Here is a 27,663-nt window from a genome sequence, read left to right as displayed (position 1 = left end):
CCATTTACTTCATACAACTATTCACAGTATAGAGTTTCTTACTTCTAGCATATTTCATCCCTAAAATTAACATCTGTAGTTCTGTCTGACAGCCTGCATCAATCGCCTCGTATTCTGAAAGAAAAATAATTAGGTAAGACAGCTATTATGCGATGTGTATAGTATATTCTTGTTAATGCTTGTTAATTCTGATCCATTTACTCTTCATGACAAGTTATTGCATTTTCTTTCGGTCATTCCGCAGGTGAAATTCCCATTTCATAGTAAACCACTGTGGTTTGTTTAATTTATTTCCTTTACACGGTATTGATTTCTGAAAGCGATGAATATGGATTAATATCTTGCATTTAAATCATATACTCATTAAATAAAAACTTGTTTCTAGTGATATAATTAAGCATACAGCATAGCATGACAGAAAAGTATTAGTCCAAAAACATTGACAATTTTCAAGTGCAAAAATGTACACACAGTATCATAATGTAGTAGCAAAAAATGTAGAATAGTCAAGATATTGAGATATCATAAGAAAAAATGTCAAAGTCAACTGGTGTTTGTTATATCTTAAAGATTACATAGTGCATACAGACAAAAAGTCTACTTTCGATAGGAAAACAATCATACAAACACAAAAAATGGAAAATGTGCATGGTTCGATGTCTAACGACAAGAAAAGCGACCTGCTAACCTTACCTTGCCGTGCACTTGCCAAGAAAAAATATAATAATCATCAGTAAGTGGTCATATAAATATCTGGAAAAGGCATTACAGTGTGATAAATCATAAAGTATGCTGATTCAATAAAAGGTTTAATATTGGAGACATGGTGATTGTCTTTGCTTTTTCTGGTTCTCAAAATTTCGACATGTTCTACATTGGGGTGAGGAATGCTGCGAATTCTATATGGACCTGCGTATAGAAGCTCAAATTTACTGCATCTACTTTCTCCTCTGTTGGATAAATAGTGCGTGCGTACTAATCTTCTGTCCTATGTGAAAGTCACGGCGTGTACAAACCTGTTTTTGCTGTCTTCTCCGGCGCTCTGCGGCACGTTTGATGTTGTTCAGCGCAATGTCAATTATTTCATGGTGGCGTAGTCGACGAGATGTATGAAAGGATACTAATTCTTTAATTTTGTTAGGTGGTTCAACATTTTTCAATATAACGGTCGGAGATAGCATAGTAGATTCATTTGGTATGGAGTTAATTACATCCTGGAATGAGAGTATGTGTGTATCCCAATCAATATGTCTTTTATGGCGGTATATTCTACACAGTTTACCAATTTCTTTCATCAGTCGTTCAGAAGGGTTCGAAGAGGCGTGATACCTGGATATCGGAGAAATGTTTCTACCTCGTAAGATACGTGTCCATATAGCAGATCGAAATTGCGGTCCATTATCGGAAATTACTTTCAATACATGCCCTACATGAAATAAAAAATCTTTTACAAATGCATTCGAAATAGTTTTAGCAGTAGCTTTGCGTAACGGAGTGAAGGTAACAAATTTGAAGTGAGTTCAACAGCGACAAAGATGTAACAAACACCTCTATTAGATCTGGGAATCGGACCAAAAATGTCTACAGCGGCCATGTGTCTCAATTTAACAGGTACAATGGGATGTAACGGAGGAGTATGTGAAGTCGTGTCTGATTTAGCTTTCTGGCAGATTTTACATGACGTTAAAACTCGTCGAATACGTTTCTCCATGTTCTGTCTCAGTGTAAGAAAACATTTTCTGGCTCCGTAATGTGCGTACCTTAAATGAGTATACAAAATTAATTTGTTAACAAGCTCGTCAGGAATACATAATAACCAATTGTTGCTGTCAGGGTGGGAGCGGCGAAACAGAATGTTATTGCGTACAGTGTAATGGTTTCTAATGGTAACGTTATTCCTATCTTGTCAAAGTTGTTTAATTTCTTCCCACACGTTGTCTTTGCTCTGCTCTTGTGCTATGTCTCGTAATGACGACGAAGTTGTCAAAAACTGGACCTTGCTGTAAAAGAATATTGCGTAGTTGAGTACGTGCGTCATCTGTATTTGCTCTGTTTTACTTTATCAGAAATCATTTGCATAACGTCATAGTCGGCTTCGTCTGGTGTATTGTAGTTGTGAACATACGTATCTGTGAACAATGTGGAATGACAGTCTATGTTACGTGATGGAGAAATGACCTCTGTCCGATTAATTGTTTGTTCTTCTGCAGATAAAGAGTGCTGAAATTCTAATGCCAGTTGTACATTTTCATCCTTTAACAGTAAACAGGAATTTTGAAAGTCAATAATTGCGTCGTGTTGTACCAAAAAAATCGTACCTAAAATAACGTCTGTTGTCAATAAGGGAACAATCCAAAAGTTTGAGTGCAACGTATGACCTGCAATACAAAAAGATAAGTGTGTCTGTAATTTTACATCTACTCCTTTACCAGATACTGCTCTTTTTGCTTTAGTTTTGCCTAATGCTAACGTAGGATAAATATTCTCTTTGTTGCATTCGTTGAAGGTTTCTTCATTTATAACGGACATAGGTGATCCAGAATCGATTACTGCTGAAAATGTGGATGATCCAATCTTTACTTCAATGACAGGGTGGGAAATGGTTTTTTGAATAACTGGTTTTTCATACAAAAGAGTGTCTCGGATGTCGTCAAAAGTTATAACATTTTCGTGAACGAGAGTCTGTGTGTCAAAAGTATTGCTTGCGTTGCTGGAAGATGCAACCTGTACTGTATCTAGTCAAATTCTTTCTGACGTGCTGTTATTTGCTGGAGGATGCTGTGGCATTTCAACTGTTTGTACCGTTCTGTTATTTCTTCCTGAAGTATTAGGTTCGGGATTATACAGACTGTCTGGTTCATTCATGATAATCTGTTGTTGTGGTTGATTATGCTGCTGGTAAGACCGACTGTTACGCTGAAAATTGTGCTCATTACTTTCACGTCTGTCATGATAATCATTGCTATACGGCGCATCGCGATAGGAATTGAAATGATGTGCTTTCTGTACGTAGTGATTTCCTTGTTGCTGTGCGCTACTATTAGATGTGCCGGTGCTATACGTGTAGGCGGCAAAACATTAAAGCTTGGTTGACCTTGCAAACCACATTGTTGGTTAGGTGTGCTAACCGGCTGGTTTTGTTGCTGTTGTGGTGAAAACCCTCTATTGTTGCCAAAATGTGTCTGCGATTGCCGAAAATTTTGTACATACTGATGATTATAATTTTGTCTGCTATTAAAATTATGCTGGTATTTCTTGTCATTTCGGGGGTGTCTAATGAAAACTGTCACTTTCGGTAAAACTTGTCAGATCAGGTTTTCTTTAGTCATTCTTAATCCTAGATGGATCGATAGTTGAAGAGTGGTTTTGATAGATATAAAGGATAGTAAAAGAGAAGGCAGCAGTGCAGAAAACTAAAGATGAAATAGCACTACTACGGCTCGGGGCCCTGTGCACGCTACGGCACATATTCATCGGAGTGTAATGGATCCCCTGAGGTCACTTACGCGCTGCAAATAAATTGCAGTTTCTGCATTACAGGCAATGCCGGTGAAAATTCAAAAGCAAATTGTTGTATCCAGTCCAAAGCGTGAATCTGTTTTCTGTGATTCTTAAATTTCGTAACGGATAGAAAGTGATTGTAATCAAAGTTATCGTCTCTGATTGTCTGAACAGGTTCAGGATTGTATGACAATCTGCTTGTCTGTGACTGTTCGGAATCTAAGTCACGTACTCTCTGTAAATTGCCTAATTATGCTGGCTGTATGAGTGTGAGAAATGTTCGGAATGTGGCATATGCTGTGCCGTGTTAGAGGCTGAAACATTTTTCATTTCTGTCACTTCTTGCTGTAAAGACGACACTTTTCTACGCAATGTATTATTGGATGAACTTATCTCACCGATTGTCTGCTGTAAGTTTTGGAATTCGGGTGTTTGATTGAACGAAATTGGTAAAGTATCGTCTAATTTAGTTTCATTGTTATTTTCGATAACGTCAATACGACTGGCCAATTCATCAAATTTTTCAGTCAATGATTTAACCTGATCGTCATTTTTAGTGTCACAAGCATCAATTTGTTTTTTTGATTTTACGTGTGGTTTTGTTTAATTTCTTAACGTCTGCTTTGATGGCTTCGGGATCCTGTACTAATTCTAATTGTTCAAGTCCGTCGGTCACTGTCTGAAAGTCTACTGTGTATGTGTCTGTTTTTGTTTTAAGATCAGAGATTTCATCATGCAATTCGGTGTTCAACTGTTTGATAGTATTGATTTCGTCTGATACTGCAGCAATGTTGTTGTCTACGTATGATTTTTGTTTTCGTAAACAATTTACGCTTATCTTCCTGTCTCTGTGCAGTAATTGTTTCCATGACTTGTTTCTTTACTTTGTTCTGTTCCTGTATAAATTTACGGTAACGCGTTTCACTGTTTTGTAGGTGCTGATTAAAACGTTCGTCAATTTGGCTGTTTTGTTGTTCTAATTTCGTATCTACTTTCGCATCCAGTGTGCGTGAAAGTTCTGATGACATTAATTTAAACTCGTAGCGTAACTGTGTTGCGTTTTCAGAACATTGTTTAGCGACTGCACTAATTTCATCTCTAAGTAATTTAGTTGTGGCTGCATGTGTATTACTTAATTCTTGTGCCACAGATCTAATTTCTTCACTACTCTTCCTAGCACAAGCCTTAATTTCCTCACGTAATTGTTCTTTAGTATCATGACATTGCACGGCAACGGCTGTAATCTGTTCACTAAGTTGTTTGAAATTGTTGTCTGGTTTATCATTCGACTGTTTGAGATTTTCATTATGTTGTTTGTTGTTCGATTCATTAAGGTTATCGTGTTTTTCATTCAACTGTTTGAAATTTTCATTAATTTGTTGTTTAAGATTTTCATTAAGTTGTAGCAATAATGCCATAACTTGATCCATGCCAAAATTAGCAACTCTATTTTCTGTGCTGTGTGATGGTGTATCTGCAAGTGTCACGTTTTGTGTAACCATTTGGTCATTGTCTGATTCACGAAAAGGTTTGCTAATTGGATGTGCACTGTTGGTCACTACATCGGAATCAAATAAATCTGACGTACTTTGAGTACATCGTTCACCTTCGTTAGAAACAAGTATCTGTTCGCTACGTAAATTATGCAAATCAGGCGTGTCAAACTGGACAGCGTTCATTGTAACGGAAAGTGCCGTGTCATCAATTGTCGTTAAATTTACACTGGACACAATTGAATTTGTTTACTCATCATTTAGATTAGAATCATTACTGGTGGTCGATACGCACTGATTGTCTGTAACTGGAGGATTATCATCAAGACACTGAGTGTCGCTAGTATTTCAAGTCGGCTTTTTCACTCATTACGGATCGCGATGTACTGTTAGCAGTTTTTCGCGGCATTTTCACAACTCAAAGTTAAGCACAAAATCAAACAAAGACAAAGCAAAAATGGAACAAATTCAATTACAACAAAGAGCAATAAATTGCCGATGATCTGTGAAAGAAAGAGTGACAAGTTAGTAAATGCGTTGCGCCAGACGCAAACTACATTTAAAATTAAGTAAATAAGAGCAGATATATAACTCACTACTTCTCAGAAATTCACAAAAATACGATCCTGGCCGGTTGTCGACAAGTGTAACCTCCCAGCAGTATAATAATATAAATAATATTCACATTTAGTGTAACCTCCCAACAGTAAAAACATTCCGTAACCTCCCAACAGTAAACCTCCCAACAGTAAAAACAATATAATTATTTATTTCATTCACATTCAGTGTAACCTTCCAATAGTTTATTATTCCGTAACCTAGGAATAATAAAAATGTGACTCACTTATAACCACCTTTCAATAATTGACTGTGAATTTAAACTGGTAAATTTTGGACGTCAACAGTGCTGCGTCATGGCCCTGAAAGACCATTTTGAATAAATTGAAAATTCTTACCTCAATGAAGTCGCCGGATAACGCATATATATCTGCTCTTACAATAAATTTTTGTGGCACAGCCCAGTGAAATGCTGGCCGATAGATTTGTCATGTATAAAAAGAACAACTGATTTTTCTTAGCAATAATCGGGATGACCATGGATTGGGGAAATTAGTAAATTCTTTAAATTGAGATGAGTGATTGTCAAAAGTTACTTTTTATGAGAAAGATTATTATTAAGAGATTTTTTTAGAAACATTTACATGGGACTTGATGTAACAATACTATATATGCGCGAGGCTGCTTTTACCTTATACTACAACGCCCAGGCTCCGCCATCGCTCCACCACGACCGGCCCAGCCAACACTATACACCAGACTGCTAGCAAGCAACTACTTACTCCTACTGCTACACAGTTCCTACTGCAGTCAACACTGCTCTTTGGTCTCGGATTCTCTTATAGCTCACATATCGCAGGTAGCGCGTGAGACAATCCATTGAAATTACATCTGCTCGAGTGCGCTAGCAACAAATTCCTTAATCATGGACCTCTTACAGGTGTTCAGCCCTACATTTTCGCTTTTGTCATCCAGCGACAATGTCGAATTTCCTGAGTTTTTCCTCACGCAAGAATTATTAGCAAGTTTCAGCTTTTAAGGTGCAGCAAAACAAGAACAGTTTGTTGTTTCACTGCTGAGCTTACCTTAACATCTAAGCTAACTTGCAACGCCAGGCAGGACACAATATACAATCATTCATACAACCAACAACAATAGAACAGTAAGTGAAGAACCAAGTATATCGGCTCACTCACATACCACGAAAGTAGACTTAGTGAGTGACTGCCAGAGATTCAATTGTCGAGAACGGTTGGCTGCTGCATCGAAACATTCTAAACAATTAAATGTATCGTCTTTTCCACCACAGACTATACTAGAATCGTTCATATTGCGACTACCAACATGAAAAAAATTAAATAAATCCGATTGGAAAACTTTTAAATTCTCCACCTTCGTAAATTACTTACTTTTCGTTCCCAAGAGAGAGAGAGAGAGCACTCCCGTAATTTTATTGACACGCTATAGACTTTGGACATTAACTGAACCTTTCCTTTACTTTACGTCTATGGTCACAAACTTCTTTTGTCATTAGACTACCGGTTTCGGTCTATAATGACCATCTCCAGATACGTTTGATAATTTATAACAATTTGTGGCCATTGACGTAAACTAAAGGAAATTTATTCCATATTCAGGTCACTCTTCAATTCGCGACTATGTCGCAGCTTGCGAAACTGAATGTTTAGTTTTGTGCTTACTTCGAGGTGTAAAACTGATACCATCGAAAATTGATGATGCCGAAAGGTCATCAGTTTGTGAACTTTCGCTCTCACAGTCGCCGCGCCGTTCACTTCATCATCTTTGCTGGTGACAATGGCACCGATTTCCGCCACAGCCTCAATCCCTGTCTCGATCGTTGTCTCCTACTCTCTTTCACGTTCATTAGAACTTTACCATCTTTGTTCGAAGTTTACGTTTATTACTGAAAGCAACAGCGATAAAAAACCAAAAGCCTGTTGTTTTGAGCGGTGTTAAGTCAGGTTAAACTGAAGATGAAAAAAATCAGTGTAAACGAAAACCTGTTGTTTCAGTGATAACCGCATTTCGTTTGTATTCGACAGCAGCTGAACCTCACAGATTTCAGGGAATAACATTCTTTCGATATTTTTTTGTCGACTATAGACGCCTTCCGGAGTGAAACACACAGAGATTTGTGCGTCTTCCGAGTGAGATTTTCACCCAGAACCAAAGGTGGTGGCACATTAGTTAGCACTCTGGATTGGCATTCGCATGGATTACAGCTCAACGCTCCGTGAAGTTAAGCATTAGGACTTTTCACTGTTTCTCCAAATCCATTAAGGCAAATGCCATGGTGATTCCTTCGAAAAAGGACGAGGACGATTTCATGCACCATTCTACCCCTATTCAGATGTTGTGGTCCGTCTTCGATGACTTCCTTCCAATTTCCTGCCACACTTGTCTGTTTCAATGGCACATGTCTGCTGCTTTCGGAAAATCAATGCCCATCGGCATTTACAGCCTAAAAAGGTATGAAGTCATTCGTGAAAATTACAGAATATTGTCATTCGTTGGTATCAGTTTCACACTACACGATTTTTGGGTACAGGACTAAATTTCATATTTTGCTGATAGAAAAGACGACTATTAATTTTACAGTTTTTTTTATGTCGAGCGTTGTTGTTGAAGTCAGTGCTTCTAGGGGTAGGTGTCTGTCCCGAAACAGGAATAACCCCCGAAAATTGCCTTAAACTCTCAATGGCTTTCTATGAGGGGCAGTCTAAAGCGTTACTGCCCATATTAGTACTCTGCCATTGAACGCAGATTCAAACACATATGAACAGTTTTGTTGTTGACTAACACTGTTGTTCGGCAACGTATTAAACTCTCTTTATTAAAACAACGGTGTGAGAAAACTGATGTCTCATCTGAATAGAAGAGTGGCTGTATGAAAGATGTTTGCTTCCTTCGTTAAAATCCAAATTTATAATTATATGTTGCTGTCCTCATTTAGTCATTCATCCATTATGACAGTATATGGAAAGGAATCTCTCATGGAGAGTATGTTAACTATCACAGAGTTGATATTATCGTCTTCTGTTAAATCTCCAGTGAGACATGTGTCATAGCAGATTAACGAATATCCTCAATAGAAACAGTCATCATATTCTCGTGTTTTCTTCTTCCTCTCAAGAGCAAAAACTCTAAATCCAACCATCAATGTCTAGCATCGTTTCTTACATTATTTACGTCCATGCCGCCATTTTCTGAAAGTTCTCACGAAAAAAGTGTAGATTCGTCGGCATCTGGAAGCGCTGCGGAATGTCGGACACCAGTAGAAGTACTAAGTGTTAGCATTCCGTTTACCAGACGAACTGCACTTGTCAGTAAGTTAACATTTGTGTCGTATTCCCTCCTGAGCAAAATTTCTGCCCTGACATCTACAGTGAAAGTTCCAACTGAAAGACACGTTGTCAGATAACATGTTTACTTAGAATATGGAAGTGAATTGCCCCACGTGAGAAATGTTACGAAATTCAGTTAGTGAAATGTCAGCGAAATAGAGAATTTTTAAATAGGAATCGGATAAGAAAGTTGCCAGATGTGGATATTCTTTTCTAAGTGAATTTATGTCATGTGAATTACTTGCCTGACAAACGAGATTTATTCAGTTTCCTTTCACTATGTAATAGAGTTTCTTTTGCATTTTCATGAGCAACTGGTCAAGTCAGGGAATCCGCTAAATCTCCCAGAATTGCGTAATTTCTTGCTATTTATTTTTAAGAAGAAAATATTTTACGAGTCATTATTTTCTCCAGTGATATGGCTTTTATACCTTTCTACAGAACGAAAAATTAATTTTTTGTCTCATTTCATTTGCTCTTTTATGTAGTATCTCCCTCAGTTTTAGTTTCCAGTGAACAATTACTCATAATTCAAGATAAAACAAAAATTCTTTTCCTTCTTCAATCATCTCTCCCTCTCATCCTCCCACCCTCCTCGCACCCTCAACACACTCTCTCTCTCTCTCTCTCTCGCTCTCTCTTTATGTCTTATTTGGGCTGCGAAGAGTACTGAATTCTCCCCGAAAAAAGTTTCAATCGTTGCACCTTATATTTACCATAAATAAACTCTTCAGAAAGGAGAAGATGATATTAAGCATGAAAAGCCAACGCTGAAACTGTTTTTATTTGTTGCCCATATTATCACCAGCAGAGCAAATTGACTGAGTTTTGCTTGCAGACGGACAATAATGTATTAACCTGCCAGAATAGCGGTGAATACGTTTCTGCATCAGATGATCACTAAGTCCGATTTGACTACTTTTACCTGTTTTTTTTTTCTCGCTGGTATATTGTAAATAATTCACTCACCTGAGATAATGATTTAATATTGACTGAATCAGTTGTATCACTGAATGAATGTCGTCAAAGTGATTACTATCAGTACACGTCATCACGACGAAAGAAAATATGACCAGATCGTTTCTTATAAAGTAAACTCATATTCTTAATTTTAACGCTTCAGTAAATAATAAATGATCATCTTCTATTTTTATAATGACTGTAATGGAATATTTTTTGAAATGCATGTCACAGATTAATAAAAGAATGTTTATGAAAATCCCCTCAGAGCAACATTGCTTATCAAGGTAATCCTTCAGACACAAAAAGAACGGTTTTATTTACTTAACAGATGTTTTTCTGTTTGTTATTGCCAAAACGAATGTTCAGTACCATACTTCCGAAACAGTCAACCTCTTATTTATATTATAGGTGTTAATCACTGTGCCACTGAGAGGGCTTGTGTCATGAATTGTAGACTTTGTGGCAGAATATCACCAGAAACGGATGTGCACAGTACTCGTAAATGAAGCAGGTAGCTGATCACAGTAGCGATTAGTTTCTTAAAGGGGAAAAAGTTTTGTTCGTTACACTCGTACCTCGTGTATTTCCCAGGTAGCAACATTGGAACAAACTGTAATTTACAATTTTTCTTTTTCAGGACATCCTTGAAAACGAAGACGTGAAACTGGATAACATGTTCATTGCCTCGCTTGTCGGAGATATTATTAGGGTATGTATCCATTTGATCTCTAATGTAAAAATAATTTTATGCAAAAATATTTTTATCAGTTAGTCGAAGTTTTCGGTTTGAAAATAATACTCGAAACGATAGGAATATTTGTGAAATTAAAAGTACCAGCAAATACTTCAGAATGATACCTAAGTGCTAACATCCAATATTTGTAGTAGTGTACCTATTCCACGGTACTAGTGTTGATCTCGCAGAATCAAAGTCGTTTGCTACGATGCACCCACATCGTCATGTCCAAAAAAGTGTTACCCGATGGTGCTCCTTGCCGCCGTTGGATAAGCAGCTGCAGCAGCAAGTCGTATAATCTTAGCTCACTTATTTGTTACATAGTTTAATTCTTAATTTCGGCCGTATTACAGTATTTAAGAGTTGTACCATCGCGTTTTAGTACCTGAATAGTGTAAATTCGCGTAGTCGTCTGTCTTCTGTTTTTGTTTTGAACGCCCAGTGTCGGTTGGTCACAGCCAGTGTGCTCCCTGCCGCCGTTGGATAAGCAGCTGCAGCAGCAAGTCGTATACTCTTAGCTCACTTATTTGTTACATAGTTTAATTCTTAATTTCTTTGCGTGTTTTTGGTATTTGCATTGGTTACTTCATAAATTTCGGGAGTATTATAGTATTTGAGAGTTGTAGCATCGCGTTTTAGTACCTGAATAGCGTAAAATCGCGTAGTCTCCTTCCGCCGCCGAGCAGTGTGTCAGCAGTGCGCAAGTAGCAGCATTACTGCATTTAATAGGCAATCTTGTATTTTAATAACCGTTTAAATTTTGTGTCGATTTGTTTGTGCTCTCTGTAGATTAGTTCACACATTCTTTGCACAACAGTTTTTAGCATGGATAGGGACTGCAACTGCTGTGTTCGGATGCAGGCTGAGTTATCATCCCTTCGCTCCCAGCTTAAGGCAGTGTTGGCTTCGGTCACACAGCTTGAGGCTGTTGCCAATGGGCATCACTGTGGGGGTCCGGATGGGGGTTTGTCAGGGACGGCCAGCTCGTCCCACGCATCCCCCGACCGGGCTACGACTGTGGCTGCCCGGGATACTGCCCACATTGAGGCTGATCCCTCACCTGTGGTAGAGTGGGAGGTCGTCTCGAGGTGTGGCAGGGGGCGAAAGACATTCCGGAGAGCTGAACGGAAGGCCTCTTCAGTTTGTCTGACGAACCGGTTTCAGGCTCTGTCTCAGGCTGATACTGATCTTCGGCCGGACATGGCTGCTTGTCCTGTTCCACAGGTTGCCCCTCAGTCTGCAAGATCCGGGCGGTCGCAGAGGGTGGGCTTACTGGTAGTTGGGAGCTCAAACGCCAGGCGCGTAATGGGGCCCCTTAGGGATATGGCAGCAAGATATGGGAAGAAAACCAATGTGCACTCCGTGTGCATACCGGGGGGTGTCATTCTAGATGTGGAAAGGGTCCTACCGGATGCCATGAAGAGTACAGGGTGCACCCATCTGCAGGTGGTCGCTCATGTCGGCACCTATGATGTATGTCGCTATGGATCGGAGGAAATCCTCTCTGGCTTCCGGCGGCTATCTGATTTGGTGAAGACTGCCAGTCTCGCTAGCGGGATGAAAGCAGAGCTCACCATCTGCAGCATCGTCGACAGGACTGACTGCGGACCTTTGGTACAGAGCCGAGTGGAGGGTCTGAAGAGGCTGAGACGGTTCTGCGACCGTGTGGGCTGCAGATTCCCCGACTTGCGCCATAGGGTGGTGGGGTTTCGGGTTCCGCTGGATGGGTCAGGAGTCCACTACACGCAGCAAGCGGCCACACGGGTAGCAGGAGTTGTGTGGCATGGACTGGGCGGTATTTTAGATTAGATGGCCTCGGGCAAGTACAGAAATGGCAGCAGCCTCAAAGGGTGCGGGGCAAAGTCAGGACATGCGGGGGCCAAGCAGCAATCGGTATTGTAATTTTAAAGGCACAGATGGTGTTTAGAAAGGATAGATTGCATGCAACCGGTGGTGGCGTGTTTGTCGCTGTTAGTAGTAGTTTATCCTGTAGTGAAGCAGAAATGGATAGTTCCTGTAATTATTATGGGTGGAGGTTACACTCAACAACCGAGCTAGGATAATAGTTGGCTCCTTTTACCGACCTCCCGACTCAGCAGCATTAGTGGCAGAACAACTGAGAGAAAATTTGGAATACATTTCGCATAAATTTTCTCAGCATGTTATAGCCTTAGGTGGAAGATTTCAATTTACCAGATACAGACTAGGACACTCAGATTTTTAGGACGGGTGGTAGGGACAGAGCATCGAGTCACATTATACTGAGTGCACTATTCGAAAATTACCTCGAGCAATTAAACAGAGAACCGACTCATGGAGATAACATCTTGGACCTACTGATAACAAACAGACCCGAACTTTTCGACTCTGTAAGTGCAGAACAGGGAATCAGTGATCATAAGGCCGTTGCAGCATCCCTGAATATGGAAGTTAATAGGAATATTAAAAAAGGGAAGAAGGTTTATCTGTTTAGCAAGAGTAATAGAAGGCAGATTTCAGACTACCTAACAGATCAAAACGAAAATTTCTGTTCCGACACTGACAATATTGAGTGTTTATGGAAAAAGCTCAAGGCAATCGTAAAATGCGTTTTAGACAGGTACGTGCCGAGTAAAACTGTGAGGGACGGGAAAAACCCACCTTGGTTCAACAACAAAGTTAGGAAACTACTGCGAAAGCAAAGAAAGCTTCTCTCCAAGTGTAAACGCAGCCAAAACCTCTCAGACCAACAGAAGCTAAACGATGTCAAAGTTAGCGTAAGGAGGGCTATGCGTGAAGCGTTCAGTGAATTCGAAAGTGAAATTCTATGTACCAACTTGACAGAAAATCCTAGGAAGTTCTGGTCTTACGTTAAATCAGTAAGTGGCTCGAAACGGCATATCCAGACACTCCGGGATGATGATGGCATTGAAATAGAGGATGACACGCGTATAGCTGAAATACTAAACACCTTTTTCCAAAGCTGTTTCACAGAGGAAGACCGCACTGCAGTTCCTTCTCTAAATCCTCGCACAAACGAAAAAATGGCTGACATCGAAATAAGTGTCCAAGGAATAGAAAAGCAACTCGAATCACTCAACAGAGGAAAGTCCACTGGACCTGACGGGATACCAATTCGATTCTACACAGAGTACGCGAAAGAACTTGCCCCCCTTCTAACAGCCGTGTACCGCAAGTCTCTAGAGGAACGGAAGGTTCCAAGTGATTGGAAAAGAGCACAGGTTGTCCCAGTCTTCAAGAAGGGTCGTCGAGCAGATGCGCAAAACTATAGACCTACATCTCGGACGTCGATCTGTTGTAGAATTAAAAACATGTTTTTGGCTCGCGGTCGTTTTTGGAAACCCAGAATCTACTCTGTACGAATCAACATGGATTCCGGAAACAGCGATCGTGTGAGACCCAACTCGCTCTATTTGTTCATGAGACCCAGAAAATATTCGATACAGGCTCCAGGTAGATGCTATTTTCCTAGACTTCCGGAAGGCGTTCGATACAGTTCCGCACTGTCGCCTGATAAACAAAGGAAGAGCCTACGGAATATCAGACCAGCTGTGTGGCTGGATTGAAGAGTTTTTAGCAAACAGAACACAGCATGTTGTTATCAACGGAGAGACGTCTACAGACATTAAAGTAACCTCTGGCGTGCCACAGGGGAGTGTTATGGGACCATTGCTTTTCACAATATATATAAATGACCTAGTAGATAGTGTCGGAAGTTCCATGCGGCTTTTCGCGGATGATGCTGTAGTACACAGAGAAGTTGCAGCATTAGAAAATTGTAGCGAAATGCAGGAAGATCTGCAGCGGATAGGCACTTGGTGCAGGGAGTAGCAACTGACCCTTAACATAGACAAATGTAATGTATTGCGAATACATAGAAAGAAGGATCCTTTGTTGTATGATTATATGATAGCGGAACAAACACTGGTAGCAGTTACTTCTGTAAAATATCTGGGAGTATGCGTGCGGAACGATTTGAAGTGGAATGATCATATAAAATTAATTGTTGGTAAGGCGGGTACCAGGTTGAGATTCATTGGGAGAGTCCTTAGAAAATGTAGTCCATCAAAAAAGGAGTGGCTTACAAAACACTCGTTCGGCCTATACTTGAGTATTGCTCATCATTGTGGGATCCGTACCAGATCGGGTTGACGGAGGAGATAGAGAAGATCCAAAGAAGAGCGGCGCGTTTTGTCACTGGGTTATTTGGTAACCGTGATAGCGTTACGAAGATGTTTAGCAAACTCAAGTGGCAGACTCTGCAAGAGAGGCGCTCTGCATCGCGGTATAGCTTGCTCGCCAGGTTTCGAGAGGGTGCGTTTCTGGATGAGGTATCGAATATATTGCTTCCCCCTACTTATACCTCCCGAGGAGATCACGAATGTAAAATTAGAGAGATTGGAGCGCGCACGGAGGCTTTCAGACAGTCGTTCCTCCCGCGAACAATACGTGACTGGAACAGAAAAGGGGGGTAATGACAGTGGCACGTAAAGTGCCCTCCGCCACACACCGTTGGGTGGCTTGCGGAGTATAAATGTAGATGTAGAATAAAATGGAAATGCCGTGTGGCTAGGGCCTCTCGTCGGGTACACCGTTCGCCTATTGCAAGTATTTCGAGTTGACGCCACGTCGGTGACTTGCCTGTCGATGGGGGATGAAATGATGATGAAAAGGACAACACAACACTCAGTCCCTGAGCGGAGAAAATCTCCGACCCAGCCGGGAATCGAACCCGGGCCGTTAGGTATGACATTCTTTTATATATATATATATATATATATATATATATATATTAGAAAGTAAATTTTTCGCTCCAGGGAGGGCATTTTTTTTTAAGGAGGTGGGGGAGGGCGGGGAAGGCAGAGCGATCAGGGGTCGTAACCCGAGGCCTGGTGGCGGTGTCCCCCTCGTCCGTCAAGGAATCAGGGATGGGAAGGGGAATTCTTTTGTGGGAATTATTATTTATTAATTTATTTTTATTTACTGTTTTTAATACATTCTTAATGTGGTTTTACTTTATACCACAACAAAAATAAATGTATCTAGCACCGCATCGTGCTCTGAGAAAAAAAAACAATATCTCGGCACGTTCCTACTCCGAGGTAATGTATATGGGGAAAACGAAAAAAAAGTGCTTCATACAGGATGCAGACGGGTGTGTCGCTACTCTCCTTACGCTTCATCATCCAGGTACGTCTTCACGTATATCATGTTGTTCCACCGAGAATCGAACTTAGTCATGTCAGCTCACTCAATGGGTATCTTCTCCTACCTGTTGATGATCCAGCTGCGTGGAGGGTCGCGTAGGGCACTCCCTAAGTAATTAGAAAAATACTGTCTGTATTTTGGGTTCCGTACGATCTTGCAATGACGTTCTTGTAGGTAATTCCAAAAGTCTAGTACATATTTAGGTCCATCGTGAAATAAGTAGTGTACCGCATGCGCACGGATCCACGTGACAGCGTTGGTCTAGGCGCGCGGGAAATACTGTTGACGCGGAAATAGTAGAAACCGAGGTGTAATGTGTTCCGGAGTCACTCGTAGAAAATACGACAAAATTTGTCGCACCGAGCGCCATACGTCTTCTGCCGCGCCACATGTGAGACGGTGTTCGTCCGTGTCTGGTATCCCGCAGTCTACGCAGAGAGGCGATTCCGCCATGTTTATCTTGTGGAGGCGTGATCGGGTGATCTGTTTACCATTGACTGTGATGTACCATGTGGATCGGACGGCTGTGTCCAGTGGAATCCCGTGAATCGTCTTCCACACCACCTCCCAATTAACCTGAGGGCTTTTCGTCTCCACGATTTTTGGTGGGCGCCTCTGCTGTAGGACATGATATATATCCCGCGCCGACGCCTGTTTCGTCGGTGGTACTGCGATACGGACATAGCTGTGTTCAATGTAAAAGTTCCCGAAGGAGTAGAAGGATGGGGGTATGTCCTGCGTCGTCAGTGGGGGCATAATGGAGGGCGGAGCTAAGGACTCCAACAGCAAACCTGTCAAACTTTCCGGGTGGTGGCGCCACATCTTGATGTGTGAGCTGACATACAGGGCCACAGCTCTGTCGTGGACATGGACTAGACCAAGACCTCCCCTTTCTGGGGGAAGGGCCAGTGACTCATAACTGACTTTGAAGAGCATGCCTGTACTGACGTAGGCTCCGAATGCCGCTAGTAGACGTCGAGCCATCAGTAACGGTATTGGGAGAACACGCGCTATGTGTGGAAGGCGCGATGCGAGGTAAACATTGACGAAGTGTGTCCTTTGCAGAATGTCGAGGGTCCGCAGACGAAGGTTGAAGATCTGGACCCGAATTTGTTGTAATAAGCGGCGGTAGTTAAGAGCCGCGGTGCGCCGTATGTCGTCGTGAAACTCTATTCCGAGACATTTGATAGTGCCACGAAGCTGTAGGGGTTCGACACACGCTGGGGTCAACCCGTCTCCCATGGCCATGGCGACCGATTTGGCGACGTTGAGACAGCTGCCGGAAGCCACACCGTACGTGGTAATCCATTCTAGTGCTCTGTTGACATCGTCGCGATTGGGGAACACGAGAACCAGGTCGTCTGCATATGCTGTACAGCGAAATGTGACGTCACGTAGGGTAAGACCGGTGAGGCGTTGACGGAGACCACAGAGGAGCGGTTCCAGTGCCAGAGCATATAGTAACGTCCACAAGGGGCAGCCTTGACGCACGGAGCGGAAAATCGGGAGGGACTGCGAGAGACGTCCGTTAACGAGCACTTTGGAAGTCGCCCCTCGGAGGAGGCGCATCACGACGTCCGTGAATTGCTGTGGGTACTGCATGTGCTGGAGAACGGACGTTAGGTACGCGTGATCCACTCGATCAAAAGCTTGGCTAAAATCTAGTGATGCCAGCGCTCCCGGGATCCGGCGTGCCCTGGCTAGGGCTATTAAGTCACGGTATCGACACAGTGCTGTGTGGATGTTGTTGATACCCCCTAGGGAAGTCTGATCTGGCGAGATGACGTAAGGTAGGGTCGGTCGTAGACGGTTTGCTAGTAGTCTGGTGAATATCTTCATGTCGCAGTTGACGAGTGTTAGCGGGCGGTAATCTTGTATTCGAGCCCCACCTTTAGGCTTGTGAACCGGTATAATTATTCATTCTACGAAGGTCGCAGGGAGAGGCACCGCGGGGGACATAAGCTCCCGACAGATGTCTGTTAACTTGGGAGCCGGTAAATACTGGAAAGTTCTATAAAACTCCACAGGGAGCCCGTCGGGGCCAGGAGACTTATTCGCCGCTCCTTTACCGATGGCGTCGATAACTTCGTCTTCCGTAATGTCGTTCAATAATTCAGTTTGTAAATCCTGTGGGACAATGCCGTAAACCAGTTGTGAGACTGCTGTCACCGTCGTCGGGTCGGAACATTGAGCAGAATAAAGTCGTGCGTAATGGTCGAAGAAGGCTGCAGCAATATCGCGTTGTGTGGTGTGATGATGGCCGTCCTCAGTGGTGATGGCATGTATTAGCGCCCGTCTTCGCAGTGTACGTTCTCGGATGACGTGGTACATGGTGGGTCGTTCCGTTGCGAGTCTGTCTTGTGTCCGCGCTCGGACGATCGTCCCTTCGAGGTGTCGGCGCATATGGGCTACGATCTGTGCTTTCGCACGCTGAACGGTCAGCTGTCGTTCCGGTGTGGGTGGCAAGGAGGCGCATTCGCGAAGGACGGTGAAATAAAAATCAAGGGTCTGCCGCCTCCAAGCAGCAGTCTCACGACCATAAGTAATAAAGGTTCGCCGTAGGGCCGGCTTGGCGCAGGTTAACCACCAACTAATCGACGTAGGATACGTTGGGAGGCGGCGGACGCACAAACTCCACGTGTCTTCGATGGCGCGTCGACAATCCGGAGAAGTGAGATGAGCGAGGTTTAATTTCCAGGGATGTCGGCTGCGCCACACCCGTTGGCGACGAAGGATGACGGCACATATATAGGCCTCGTGATCAGAAAAGGCTACTGGCCACACCTCCGCGTCACTCACCCGAGAGAACGGGAGACGTAAATCCTATCGATGCGACTAGACGAGTGACTCGTGAAATTGTATCCCGGTCTATTTCCTCGGACATGTTCCCATGTATCTACTAGCTGGAGATCGCCGATGAGTGTCCCAAGCTTGGGGCAGGGTGAATGGCGTGGCAGCTGATCTTTAGGTGCTTGGGTGCAATTGAAATCGCCCCCTAATATCAAGTCATCGTGCCTGCCCTGAAAAAGCGGTGCTATTCCTTCTGCGAAGAAGAGCGATCGGTCACGACGGCGATTCGTTCCGGAAGGGGCGTACACACTGATAAACCGGATGCCTTGCTCCGTTACGGCCATACCTCTAGCGTCGGGTAGATATCGGACTTCGTCCGTCTCGAGGCCCTCTCTGAGGAGAATGGCGACTCCACTGTTAGCTGGCGAGGCGTGGGACACATGAGCCTTATAACCATACATACCCAGGAAATCGGCGACGAAGACTTCTTGGAGAAAGACAATGTCAACGGCTGCTGCATTGAGCATGTCTTGGAGCAGCGACAACTTCGTACGTGTCCGAATGGTGTTAATGTTGATGGTCGTTAAGCGATAGGTTTGTAGATCGTCTCCTGCGGTGGGGGCTGCCGTCAGTGTCGCCGTAAAAGGTGGGGCCTGTGATTTGCTGGCCGCGTCCGCGCCGTCATCTGTTGCTACTCGGGAGGGGCCGAGGTGTGGGAGGAGAGACCCCTCTCCTCATCCACCACAGCGGCCGTAGAATCGTCTTCAATGTCATCCGCCCAAGGTTCGTAAGTTAACGGTGGCTGCGGTAGAACACTTGTGGGCTGAGTGACTAAGGGTGAATCCGCAGTTGTTTCCGGTTGTGTACCAACGGCGGGCGCTGTGCTGGCCATCCGTTTGTCCGAGGGAGCGGAATCGGGTTTGTCAAAATAAGACAAAGCGACAGGTGAGGGCGATCTCGTGTCATCCATTTTCCTCGTCGTTTCGTCGGCCGTCCGGTCGTCAACTGGATAGGCGTCCGCTGGAGGCAATCGTCTGAGGGTGTGCGACGTCGCTTTTTATGTTTTCTCGGTGACCTTTGTTTACGGACGTGGGTTTCTGTGTCCGAAAGAGTTTGTGGTTCCCGTATAGCATCCCCCTCAAGGAGAAAGGCAGAGGTCGGTACAACCCTAGCGTCGAATTCCATTCTCTCGTCCGAATCTTCATGTGGAGTCGATGGGCGGCGTTCTTCAACCCCTGTAGACACCGTAATGGTGTTGGTCAATCCAGGACCGGCGACAGGTGCGCATTCTAACGCTTCCTGTCTTCCGGGGGGGTTGTCGTCTGTCATGACGGTCGATCGTGTCACCTCTGCGTAATTGAGGGGGAGGGCCGTGAGCGTAGGAGGTGGTGTCGTGTCATGCAATGGAAGTTGTGTAAGCCGACGTTGAATACACGCCAAGCGCACATGACCCTCCTGGCCGCAACCAGAACAATTACGAGGTTGGCCGTCGTACATTATTATTTCTCGACAGCCACCTATGACTAAGTAGGACGCACATGTTTCTTTAATTCAATTTTCACTTGTCGGACGCCGTTGAGGACTTGGTACGTCTCGAAGGTGTTCCATTTTTCGGGCACGTGGCTAATTACCGTCCCATAAGGGCGGAAAGCTGAGGTAACGACGTCCGGTGGTACTTGGAAAGGGAGTTCGAAGACTCTTAGTGTGCGTAATCCTAGTCCAGCATGGTCAACAGTAACCTCTCCGATGTGACCATCGGAGTGTTTGAACTTGAGAGTGTTCGCGCATCTGTTCACAACTGCGTGACATAACTCGTCATCGACCATCTTGACGTAAACGACGCTGCTTGTGATGGATAGGTGGATACCGATGATGTGCTGTGTTGGCATTTGAACTTCGTCAAGGATGAATCGTTCGACTTCAAAGGCTCGAGGTCGTGCGTAGTCGGGCTGGAAGTTGATCTTGATGGTAGCCTTTCTGTACGAATGAGCCATGGCGACTCAGTGTTAACGGACGCGAGTATTAGCTGCGGCGAGGAAGTAAACAAACTACGCGCGCTCACGACTCTGCGGACGGGACCGCGACTCTGCGGACGGGACGTAAACAAGACGTCCTCGCCGCTCACCGGCCGAAAGCAGACTGCTACATTCCGTCGCGCTGACCACTCAGCTACCAGGGGCGGACGTGGTACAAATAATGACTCTCTTATTTGATAGAACAACACGAGGGACGATCAGTAAGTAATGCAACACTTTTTGTCAAAATCAGATGGTTTTTATTCCGGATTCCAATGCACTATATTAATAAGTACTACGTACTTAAAATAATGAGCCATGATCACTGCCGACCGAGAGACTGAATGCTGGCTGAAGACCTTGCGCCTGTGTTATGCAGTAAAGGAATTGTATAACCGAAGCAGAGACGAATGGTAAGTCATTCTACCGACAAGCCGTAATTTCAGAAATCCACTGACATCATAGACGTCCACAAAGGAAAGATTGTAGTGGCCCGGCGCCTTGGAACGAGCTTCTCGGAAACGGTGAAGTTGGTCGGCTGTTCGCGTCTTATTGTCGTGAAAGTCTTTGGAAAGTGGTTGCAAGGCGGTGAAATTACGTGTAGGCGACAAATTTTGGACGTCCATAGCTCAGCACATAACGTGGCGTTTGGAGACTTGTCCACTCCGTAAAGTAGAGTAGCCGGCGATCAGGGGCAGATCTGGAGAGACAGCTCAGGGCGAATTCGGAAAGTTAGGTCCGATTAGGCGCGAAATGGAAACCACTATGAAAGTCCGATGCAACTTTCCACACATGTGTTGGGTAGCGACTTTAGTGTACCTGTCGATCGCTTCGCGTCGCTCTTTTCAGTTCAGAGCACAAAGTGATCACGTAGCAATTCCTAAAACAACAGTGTCTCCCGCCAAGTACGTGGATCTAGTGAGACATTTCGTCTGAAACTATGCAGCCCACATAACATAAATGTCATACGTTTCTTTATTCAAAACCATTTTCAGTCGCATTCTGCTGGGGCAATGAAGACGCTCCTTCAGCGTTTTCAATCGGAAGTGTTCCACCACACACAATACAGCTCTTAATTGGTTCCCTCCCGCGTTCATCTCTGTTCACATGAACCGCTGGCTGCGAAGACAACATTTTGGCACAAACCAGGCAGGCCAGAGTAGAGAATTGGCGGAAAGCACGGGCCGCTGCTTTTTGTGACGAGGGTACTGAAAAATTTGTACAGCACATCGTCAAATGTCTAAGTCGGAATGGCGACGGTTTAGAGAAGTAGCTGGAAGGCGTGGCTAACTGTTGCGAATAAAATATTTTTGATTTTCGCTTTGGTTTTCATTTCGCGACCGATCTGACCTTACTTTTCGAACAGTCCTCGTACAACGTTCTTGCAGGCCCAAGAGATTCGAAGAAAACAAGTTAGCGCACATTGCTGAACTTGGGGCTCCACAGCATAGGACTCCTGTATGTTCCCATGGCGACCGAACTGCGACTGCACTGGGCACAAGATCACCGCGACTGCATTGCGGGTCATTAGAAACGTGTCGCCTGATCTGGTGAATCGCTTTTCTTGTTACGGTAGGGCGATAGTCGCGGCCGGATACAGCGTCATCTGGGAGGAAAATTGCTCGTAACATGCACCACACAGGCCGTTCAGGGCCATTTGATGCTGTGCTGGGCCATTCACCTGGGCGTACATGGGACCTGCAGCAATAATCAGAGGTACCATGGCAGCTCTGGACTACACTAATATTAACTGCGGCCCACTTACACCCCTTCACGCTTGACGTTTTCCCCGACAACTGTGGCACGTCCTGGAGGGGTGGCTTTCTCTGTCAGAAGGCACGTGCTACAATAGTTTGAGAAGCACAATATTTTCTCTTCCTCGTGATGACTGGGTGTTGTGTGATGTCCTTAGGTTAGTTAGGTTTAAGTAGTTCTAACTTCTAGGGGACTGATGACGATAGATGTTAAGTCTCATAGTGCTCAGAGACATTTCAACCATTTTTGAAGCGCAATGGTGGATTCACATTGATGTCTTGGTCACCAAATTCGAGTTATCTGATCCCAGTTCAACGGCTTTGGGTCCCTGTCGCGGCCAGCTCTGCAGTCACTAACCATTGCTATTTAATTTACAGGATTACGTGACCTGTGCTTGTACATCTGGAACCACGTACTTCCGGAAACCTACCAAGGTGGACCAACACTATGTTACCAGGTGGTCATAATGTCTTGACGCTTCAGTGTATACTGGTTGTCGGCATCAAAGCAGAAAGCAGGGTGGGCAAGGCACACGATGTGAATGCATTCGATGACAGCCTAATTGCGAAAGCCTACTACGTGGGACACAGCATCTCCGAGGCCGTGTAGGCACAGGGATTTTCACGCACTTCCATGTCAGTGGTGTACAGTGAGTTCTTCAGCTGTGGTAAAAGAGCTACCCCCAGACTAAAGTATCGTGGGCAACTGCACGTTGTCGCGGATGATAACAGCAGGTAATCGGGCCTCAATACAACAAGTCTCTGGTTGAAACTTCCTGGCAGATTGAAACTGTGTGCCGCACCGAGACTCGAACTCAGGACCTTTGCCTTTCGCGGGCAAGTGCTCTCATATCAACGCACACTCCGCTGGAAAGTGAAAATTTCATTCTGGAAACAACCCCCAGGCTGTGGCTAAGTTTGTCTCCGTAATATCCTTTCTTCCAGGAGTACTAGTGCTGCACGGTTGGCAGGAGCGCTTCTGTGAAGTTTGGAAGGTAAGAGACGAGATACTGACAGAATTGAAGTTGTGATAACGAGCTGTGATTCGTGGTTGGATAGGTCAGTCGGTAGAGCACTTGCCCGTGAAAGGCAAAGATCCCGCGTTCAAGCCTCCGTCCGGCACACAGTTTCAATCTGCCATGAAGTTTCATATCAGCGCACACTCCGCTGTAGAGTAAAAATTTCATTCTAAATATGTCAGGAACACAAACGATTAGTGATACCATCCACAATGACCCCCTCACTGTGCGGTACCAAACCCGACACCATAGTGTCTAAATGTGCTCTCATCACACACCACAGTACACAAAGAAAGGGGCGGACGCAGGAAGGTCGCTATTGGGTCCATGTAGAATGGAAAAAGATCGTTGATGGCAGGGAACGAGAAAGCATGAAAACGCACTAGTCGCTATGTCTCACTCGCTAACAGAGCACCGTTCGAGGAATAGGTCAACCAATAATCTCGTGTGCAGAGTGTCTAAATGGAGCTGAGTAGGCCTCTCTGTCATATCTCTGACTGGGGAGAAGATACCTGAACATACTGTTCGACCGTGTTCGTACGTTGTTCGCCTTCAACCCAGCACCCAGACAACAATCAACCCCAATAATCCCCATATTTTAAAAGAAACTGGTGGAATTAAAGCTGTAAGGACAGGTCGTGCGTCGTGCTTGGGTAATTCAGTTGGTAGAGCACTTGCCCACAAAAGGCCAAGGTCCCGAGTTCGAGTCTCGGTCGGGCACACAGTTTTAACCTGCCAGGAAGTTTCATATCAGCGCACACTCCGGTGCAGAGTGAAACTCTCATTCTGATCCCCATAATTGCCAAAATGGATTCTTGTATAGCTCAGGTCATCCCTGTCGGTGAGATATATGATTGATAGAGATGTCCATTCGACACCAGTATCATTAGGGCAAAATGATGTATTAGGTAAAAGCAGATAGATGTCTTTACTCCAGAAGCTCATGAGTACAGGATGTCCAATATTATTTTGTACCCACATGTACGATAGACATACGTTTCTAAACGGCATCACAGAACCATGTCTTATGGGACGTTTTGGAAGTACGCCATTTTAAATTATTATTTGTGCTGAGATGCTTTCTTCTTGGAGATATGGGGACATGTTAGCTTACAAGATACTCTATCAACTCCTACGTTGTGATTAAATCCCACAGTAACTTTGTTGCACACTGTGTGCAGGGCATGCTGTACCTGCACGAGTCGGCGATCCGCGTGCACGGCAACCTCAAGACGTCCAACTGCCTGGTCGACTCCCGCTGGGTGCTCAAGCTGGCTGACTTCGGCCTGCACGAGTTCAAGGCGGGCCAGGAGGAACAGACGGATGCAGCCACCGTCTCTCGAAGGTGCGAAGGTAGGCCCAGCCACCAGTAGTCCTCCTCACTGCTCCGACAGCCTCGTGGCACGAACTTGTCCATTAGGTGCGGTTATTGCATGGAATTTGAGGGGTGAATGAGTTATTCAAAATGGTTCAAATGGCTCTGAGCACTATGGGACTTAACTTCTGAGGTCATCAGTCCCATAGAACTTAGAGCTACTTAAACCTAACTAACCTAAGGACATCACACACATACATGCCCGAGGCAGGATTCGAACCTGCGACCGTAGCGGTCGCGCGGTTCCAGACTGTAGCGCCTAGAACCCCCTCGGCCACTCCGGCCGGGGAATGAGTTACTATCTAACTCAAAAATCTTATGTAAATCTAGAGGAACAAGGGCCTTGCTTATCTTTCTTCATTTCTCTATGTTTGCAAAATATCTGTCACAGTTCTAACAGACAGCTATTATAATAAAAACAAGAAAAAAATTCAGATTACTCATATAGCTCTAGAAAATTAAGTTTCCTCAACAAAAAGGTAAAAATTAAATAAAACGTAAAAAAATATATCAAACATCGCTTCAATACTTTGTCGAATTTACATAAAACATGTTTCTGTTATTCAATCTCCATATTTATCAATAATAACACAAAATCCTTGCCACTGACCGCGAATAAGAATGTTCTATTTGAAACGTCCCCTTAGAAGAAATTATACATGACTGTGCTTAAACTGACACACAATATTTTTAGCGCAACGCAATCTGACTATCAAAGATCCCTGCAAAAGAATGGCCCTGAGTAACATTAAACTATACCTTTCAGAAATCACTTACCTCACAAAAATCTTCATTACCCGAACTACTGCAATACAGCGAGCGCCACTACTGCCAGCTAAATAAAAGATTCAAACTACAGAAGGCACTAACTACTGATAGGCATAGTTAGCAAATGAAAGATTTAAATGGAGAACAAACAATGTATTTACCTTAATATCATCACAAGTCATAATATATGTAATTTGAAAACTCCGCCATCTCTCTCCTCACATCCACCACTGCTGGAGGCTCACCTCTAACTGCGCAACGCTACGCACTGTTCACATCCAGCTGCCGCTGCCCAACACTACAATGGCAGACAACAATGCAAACTAGCCACAGACTGCACACAGCACAGCCAGTGATTTTCATACCGAGCGCTACGTAACGTTGCCAATAAGAAAACATAAACAGCCTACTTACATAAAGAAAACATAAACACCCTACTTACATAAAGAAAACATAAACAGCCTACTTACATAGCCCCCATGCTCCCCACAAAAAATTTTACAAAATATTTTTGGGCAGTGGCCAATAATGATTTGAAAAAATTTTTCATAATTACAATAACAAAGATATCAAATGCACACACTTATTTATACAATGTTGGTCAAAAGCTAAAATTTTCTCACAGTCCATAAAGACAGTCCTGATCATTCATCACAGTAAAACTGCCGTTTCTTTTATCAAAGTCTGAGCAGTAAAAGACAATGCACACGGAAGTAGTGGATGTCCATGCAGTCTTGAAGAAGTAGTGTTGTCCTTCCAACAGAAAGACAGTGCTGACTCTTGACATGCTGACAGGTAATGGGCCACAACAGAGCAAACCCACAGCAGAGTCATTCGACGTTTTGAAGAATATTGGTAGGTAGGTCATCACAGAGTAGACCCACTGGAGTCCTGGTAGAGATTACGGTATTGGTGGGCCACCAGAGGTGCAGACCCACTGCAGTCCTTGTAGAAATTGTGGTATTGGTGAGTCATCATAGGTGTAGACCCACTGTAGTCCTTGTAGAAATAATGGTATTGGTGAGTCAGCAAAGGTGTAGACCCACTGTAGTCCTTGTAGAAATGGCCAGCAGCCATCTGTTGTGACTGTGCGGGTGCACAATCACCATTGAAGAGTCTTGCAGTTAATATAGCAAGTCCATAACCACCACTTGTGCACTCACAAAGTTTTTGGAATTGTCCTTAGAACCAGCAATGCTGTTATCCAGTCCCTTGCTGAATTATTAACACACGTGCAAACACTATCAGTCCCTACTTCTCAGATATTGTCCATATACTATGACCAACAGAAACGTGTGCAGTGAAATGTAACGTACAAGTTACCTAATTAGATGAACTGGTGTCAATTACAATATTATAACATAAGAATACAATTACAAAGATACAAAATACACCATTATAAACATAATAATACAGATAACATTTGTGGTAATACGGGCTGTACAAAAGAATTGAACTAACATATACATCAGTGTTACAGGAATTATGACATGAGTACATACATAAAAGATCAGAATAACTTGCGAAACATCAACTTCACACATGAGCATTAAAACAAAACAGAATAAATAATGTCTAACATCTTTACAAAGTAAATAACATATTATTAATGCCAATTATATTCGAGGATAACAGTATTCCTCATCATAGTGAATGTAGCTTAGTATTAGAAAAATTCTACAACATAAGTCTTATCAGATAAACATATAAAGACAGGAAGAACATAATTACACACGGGTATCCAAACACATAGTGGGATAACACAAAAGGAAAGGACAGGGTTTGTTTCATTGCAGTATTTTGCAAACAAAACTTTCTTTGCTTCTTGGAGATCTCCCTTCATTCATCATTATTCCCAAAAGTCCCATCTAAGCCTGCCTTCTGTATTCTGTTCACATCCTCTGTCAAAAATAGTTTTTCTCCACTGTACAGTATCCTTTTTTTCGCCCAAACCATTTTCATATAGCTTCTCAATACATTTCTTCCAAGTCATCATAGTTAGTTTCTTATATAGTCTACCCCTCTTAAGCTAACTTAAATCTACTGAGCTCAGATATATATACCAAGGGACGAGGCAATGCAGCATCACATAAAACAATTAATGTAAACAGCAATGAA

General features: G+C 43.6%; 1 protein-coding gene across 1 annotated transcript in view; it reads left to right on the top strand.

Moving 5' to 3' along the window:
• Window positions 1-27,663, top strand: part of LOC126162937 (guanylate cyclase 32E) — a 935,168-nt gene that overhangs the window by 732,138 nt on the left and 175,367 nt on the right. The window contains exons 14-15 of the mRNA XM_049919769.1: window positions 10,518-10,589; window positions 24,584-24,755. Coding sequence (XP_049775726.1) covers window positions 10,518-10,589; window positions 24,584-24,755 — 244 coding nt within the window. The remainder of the gene's footprint in view (window positions 1-10,517; window positions 10,590-24,583; window positions 24,756-27,663) is intronic.

This window comes from Schistocerca cancellata, chromosome 1 (assembly GCF_023864275.1).
Source record: "Schistocerca cancellata isolate TAMUIC-IGC-003103 chromosome 1, iqSchCanc2.1, whole genome shotgun sequence".
Taxonomy (NCBI): Eukaryota; Metazoa; Arthropoda; class Insecta; order Orthoptera; family Acrididae; genus Schistocerca; species Schistocerca cancellata.
This window is presented reverse-complemented; position numbering and strand designations above follow the sequence as displayed.